Raw genomic sequence first — 5867 nt, 5'->3', positions numbered from 1 at the left:
ACGCATCTTTTTGTACATGCTGCAACCAAATTCAATTTTGGTCTCACCTTCGTTGTAACTAGCAGGACCGAACCAGTTTATAAAGGACACAAATTCTCAAAAACATAAGGTGGAACACCGAAGTCTTCAGTATTCATTTACACAGCAATCTGAAGCACATTGCTATGAATACTTTAACATGATTCTGTTCACATTTCTATTTGAGAACAAAAAGAATTTAGCTGCCCACCAGTGTACCGAAAAACAAAACTCCTGATAACTTAAGTCCTAAAATACCTATTATTTCACCTGTGCTCACATTTTTCATATCTTTTTCTTTTAATAGTCTTTTTTTTTCTCTCCTCCAAATTTCTAAGAACATTATTATTTTTTTGCCCTTTTTATTTTGTTACACACAGGAAAAATATTAATTTGTCAATATGCATTTTCCTTCATTTTTAAGGTTAGAGTATATTAAGGCACTATGGGAATTGTTTCTCTTCAATATGGAAAAAAAATAATCTCTCAGTCAGGTCAGGGACAGAGATGAGAGCAAACAAATCTGAAACTTTAGAATATTAAAGGCAAAAAAAAAAAAGGGAAAAAAACATTCAAAAATCACTAAAATATATAACTTTGAATCAGAAATGTCTTGGCACCTCTGCAGAGAAGGAATTAAAAGGAGAAAAAAAAAAAAAAAAGAAAAAGTAAGGAAACACTTGTCATTTTAAATATCCTTTATGCCTACAGAGGGAAACATCCCTTACGGCCAAATATCTGGCTTTCTGGCCAACTCATGGATTTTGTTGTTGAACAAGCATCTTTGGGTCTTAATTACAAGGCAACCAAGTTGGAATGGACTGGTTACAAGAGGCCACATAGTAGTTGTTGAAGTTCAGGTCTCTGACATACGGAGCCGGCTGGTAGTAGCAGGTGACACTGGACGCATCAGGTATTGCGTTCTGCTCGGCGAGAACGCGAAACGCCATCAGCGAGATGAGGTTAAGCGTCTGCCGCCTCTCATGTCCCATGAGACACACGGTGCTCTCGTTCACGACCCGTCGCAGGATCATGAGGTAGTTGTACTTGTTCTTCTCCTCACCGACAAAGTGGCTTTGCAGATAAGCCTCCAGTTTGCGCTGTTGCTCACCAATGTCGGGAAAGTCAATGAAGAAACGTGAGCACATGTAGCGCTCCAGGGCCTTAAACTCGTCTTCATCCGTGGGCCTAAAGTCCCTCACCAGGAGGTTGCAGTATTTGAGCAAACCGCCTCCGCGGATCTCCTCCGGCCGCTTGGTGGCGATGAGCTTGTTCCTGAGGTGGTCCAGAGCCACGGCAAAGTCGCCGTACACGCTCTCCCCAACCACAGTAGGGTGAAAGTGCCTAGACATGGGGTTTTCTGAGAAGTCATAGTACGACAGCACAGAGTCCAAAATGATCTGGAAGGAGTCCACGCTGAACTCAAACTGTCTCCGGATCGAGTCCACAAACTTAAGTTCCACATTGCGGCCGTTGTTGTTTGACAGCGAGATGAGGGACCAGCGGTCCTGCTCCGTGTACACTTTGACCAGCTTCTGGACATAGGCCTCTTTCAGGGTCATTGGAGTGATCTTCTCTTTGTTCACCCCCTCTGGCAGAAAGTCCAACAAAGTGCTAAGAACCACATCTTTGATGAGCTGGAACTCCTCTTCCCGAGGAAGGTCTACCCTGAAGATGACGTCCAGGTCTTTGTAGCTCCAGCCAATGTCCTTTTCCAGCACGTGGCTGGCAGTGGAGCCGTTCAGGCGGACATCTTTGACCATAATGCCCCTCAGCTCCAGACGGTTCCTAACCATCTGTACAATGTCCTTCAGACGGACCTCCAGGGTGGGAAAGTTGCCACGTCCGTGAACTGGCACGGCCTCCGTCAGCACGTCGTTCAAGCGGCTCACTTGCTCCCAGGTAAGCACGCTTTGTGACTCACTTTCATTGCTGGATGAGGCTGAGGCCATGTTTGCCATCTATGCAGTTTCCTGGGATAAAATATAAGTGCAAAAACAATTTTACGGACTCAAAAGAAATCTTTAAAAATCTCTTTAAAAAAAAAAAAAAAAACTAGAGTTAATATTTTGTTAGATAATAAGCCTGAACTGAAATAAAACAATGTAATTAAAGAACATTATATATACACTGTCCAACAGGTTCACTGGTCTCTCACAACAGAAAAGCTAACAATGATGATTCGCAGGCTTTCCAGAAGGACAAACAAACTCTAAACAGAAACTGAAGCATTTATACTGTGAGACACTCAGCTGCTCCTCAACTAATTCAACATGATTCCCAATGAAAAACATACAAACAAATCCCCCAAAAAAAGCATTGATCAATCACGCACACTAATGATTCACTTAAAAGAAATGTCTAAACCAAATGGCTTAAAAACTTGTCAGAATCTCATTAACATAGAACGTGCACAGGATTCCCATAATAATTTTAAAACAATCAGAGTAAGAATTCAAAGGATAAAACGAGATTAGGAGTCCTACAAAACATTAGAACTCTACTTACAATGCATCTTAATAAGGTCTTGATACTAGACAGACTTTAAAGATTTTTTTTTTTTTAATTCCCATTGATGTCTAAGACTAGAGTCATATTTTAGCCTATTGGTAATCATTGTCTTATTGGAAAATAAACGTGTTAGAAAATACCTGATTTTTACCTTTTTTTAAAGTTGGAATAATATAAGAAAATTCCAGTAGGAATCCTTTTGGATCGTTTCCAAATTATGGTAGAATTTCACGTTAGACCTTTATCGTTAGATACAGATACATGGCGGTCACCACGCAAACTTTCAACAACCTAAATTTGATTAAAACAAGAGCCAATGCGAGTAAATAAAAGCATACGTACAATGTTCCAAACACAATGCATCTGGCTGAAAAAAATTCAAAACAGTTCATTAATCGGAGTATGATGTATAAACAAAAAAAACAATCGTTTGAAACAGCGCACGTGAGAGACCAAAAGAGCCACAAACTGCGCGAGATCAGCGTTCAAACCAAATACTATGCCTGCATTTATTCCCAAACACAAACTTTGAAGTGAATCGTCCGATTGCATCCGAAACACACAGATCTAACGCGTTTGTATCAAGTTATAAATATGAATTATGTCCACCTACTGTTCTCAGTAAATTCACCTGGAGTGCTCAGCAACGTGGTCGGCACAAAGTAGTGGCTGTCAAATAAGGTTTCGCACCAGCAGCACCTCCATCCATCCGTTCCGTCGCCAAACGCCAAAGCTTCAGTTCTGAAGAGCACACACACATGCGCGCTCTCTTATAACTGCCTACTAAACAACCTGGTTCTCCGCACCTCCACTGCGCACTATTTTTCTGAAGCCTTGCCATCAACACACACAGCTCACAACGAAATATTTATTTTATTTGACAAATTAAATCATAAATAATCTGTCTGTATTTTACTTACAATTACTCCCATGCTAAGCTCTGCAATACAAGGCATCTAAGACTATACGGAATTCAAAAACATACGGCGTTCTATTCGCTGGTATCAATGCGCCAGGCGAAGCCTGTGATTGGCTGAAGAGGTTTTTGTGTTGCCAGGTGACCACAGGCACTTGTCGATTTTGACATCCGGCTTTTGAAGAGAGTAGCTAAAGCAGCAGGTTATAACTAACTAGAACACATTTGGTAACCTGAGGTTTGGGGTTACCTCTCTGTTTTTTCTCTTTTTGTAAGGTGCATCAAGTAAGCTTGGCTATCAGTTAAAAATATTTAAAGCTAAGCCTCTTATTGTTGTCAGCGTGGAAATTATACAACAGATAAAATAATTTGCTAATGCTTGAAAACGATTAAACACGTTAAAACTAAATATAGGCTTATATTTTTAATTTGATGGACAAATTTGTGGGCTAGGCGGAAGAGATGTGTGTTGTAACTTAAAAACAACAGCTTTTCTCCTGAAATTCTGCTGGATCTTGCTTTCGTTTGCAATATATGTTGAAGTGTTGAAATATTTAAGAATGTAGTCAGGTAGGCAGGTTACACTAGAAATATTCACATATACACAGTGATTTTACATACTTTTTAGCTTAAGGCTAACCCAACCCTAATCCTCACACAAAACTGTTCATGTCAGTAGGCCTACATCAGTAAAGTACAAGCAAAACAATTCATGAGCCTTTAATTTCGTGAGAACCTCTTATAAAATCATTCTGAACATGACTTCACTATATTTGTGAGGACATTTTCACAAAAATTTGGCCCTCACAAACATACCTTGCAGACTTACATTTCACTGTTGGTCATATATTCCCTATATAACCATGTATGTGACAAATAAAAAATCTTGAATCTTGAATACCCTTCACACAAATGCTCTTTTGTAGGCAGTGTCTTTCATAACTGTGAGAAAAACAGACACTAATTAATATTTGTTTTGGAAAAGCTGGATCTACAAGAAACTCTAATAATCATTACATACATTTAGACACTGAGTGGTCTATAAAGAATGAGCCGCATTGGTGTGTCAGTGAAATTGGACGGTGGGTTTGAGGGAGTAAAACATAGCCTAGTAAGTAGGTATAAAAGCACATCTGGGGAAACCTTACAGGAAATCAGCACTACATCACTGATGCTGTGGAGTAAATCAACGGACCTAGTGCAGCCTCCAGTGGAAATATGAGGGAGGGATATTCCGGTCTGTTTGCTTCCTTCTGAATCTTTTCTTAGCAATGATGTGGGTATAAATTACATGAGAAAGCGAAACAGGAAATGATTGCTTAGTCACATCATGTGAGGAAACTCCAGTTTTGTGTGCTGGGTCTGAACGACAATGAATTTGTGAATGGCCTAGAAAAGAGAAAGAGCGAATGAGTCAGCAACAAGGAGAGAATTAGAACCTGGATATGAGGGACTGTCCTAACAGTTTTGTGTTAATCTAACATGACGTCAATGGTGAGGACGTGCAGATAATTATATGAGATAAGAAAAAAGTCACTGACATTTATGATGGGAGCATCATTCCCACGCCGATTCATACACACACAGAAATCAACATTAAAGATTGTTATAGGGAATAATTGCACCATATCTTACACATTCAATTGAATTTCCAATCTTGACAGCAAAGCACAGTTTTATCTTAGCTAAGCTGTCATATGAAGGGTTTGCATCAGATGCTTTTTTTTCGAATCCATAATTATGTATGAGGCTGGTCCAAATGGGATGATGCATTTACATATTAAAATGAGCATGAAGCATGAAAGATGTGCTACATAAGAGAATGAAAGTGATTTCAGTGATCAGTATGTACAAAATTAAAAGCATCTGGGTTATTACTGCCCAAGCTGGTTAGTAAACTTTTTCTTAGCTGTATTTTTATAACAACTTGATGACCTAAAAAAAAAAGTCTGGAGTCATAAGCACAAGAGAAAAAGAGAGATTCTAGATCTCATGAAGCTCCATCAGAAATGTTTGGCATCAACATCACACGGAGCCCAGTGGATAACAATGATTGTCACATCTAAGACTAATTAATCGTTTAATACATTTAATCCAGAACTTTACGAATTTTTGGAGACCTGAACCATGATCTGTCAATCCTTTGTTGGACTATGAGAACACATTGAACGTCAAAGATTTCTTTCATCATCAATCAAGAACAGCCTTTGAGAAATATCTAACAATACATAAAGTCTTATGAGGCTAAGCAAGCGTTTTCTTTCCCAGATGGATTTAACAGAATAAATAAACTTCACAGAGAGCGCTGAATCGAGTACAAATTAAGCAGTGTTTTGTTCAAAGGTGAATACCGTTTAGTTTGTGAGGAGTGGCAATGCCACCTGCTGCAGCTGGGCTCAGCGCCAAGTGGAAATGACTCACT

At 39.3% G+C, this 5867-nt stretch overlaps 1 protein-coding gene across 2 annotated transcripts; it reads right to left on the bottom strand.

The window, feature by feature from the left end:
• Positions 1–631: 631 nt before the first annotated feature.
• Positions 632–3468, bottom strand: tent5c (terminal nucleotidyltransferase 5C). Of its 2 annotated transcripts, none has more exons than XM_016460867.1 (3): positions 3450–3468; positions 3143–3270; positions 632–1991 (listed from the first exon to the last, which is right to left on the bottom strand). In XM_016460867.1, the coding sequence occupies exon 3, from the start codon at positions 1977–1979 to the stop codon at positions 810–812; it is 1170 nt and encodes a 389-aa protein (XP_016316353.1). In that variant the 5' UTR covers positions 1980–1991; positions 3143–3270; positions 3450–3468; the 3' UTR covers positions 632–809. The 2 variants fall into 2 exon arrangements, with proteins under 2 accessions (XP_016316353.1, XP_016316354.1); XM_016460868.1 differs by having other exon boundaries at positions 3161–3270.
• Between the last annotated feature and the right edge of the window lie 2399 nt (positions 3469–5867).

The sequence above is a fragment of the Sinocyclocheilus anshuiensis genome, unplaced genomic scaffold (genome assembly GCF_001515605.1).
Source record: "Sinocyclocheilus anshuiensis isolate Anshui unplaced genomic scaffold, SAMN03320099.WGS_v1.1 scaffold136, whole genome shotgun sequence".
Classification (NCBI taxonomy): domain Eukaryota; kingdom Metazoa; phylum Chordata; class Actinopteri; order Cypriniformes; family Cyprinidae; genus Sinocyclocheilus; species Sinocyclocheilus anshuiensis.
The sequence above is the reverse complement of the archived record's forward strand: the minus strand, read 5'-3'. Positions and strand labels throughout refer to the sequence as shown.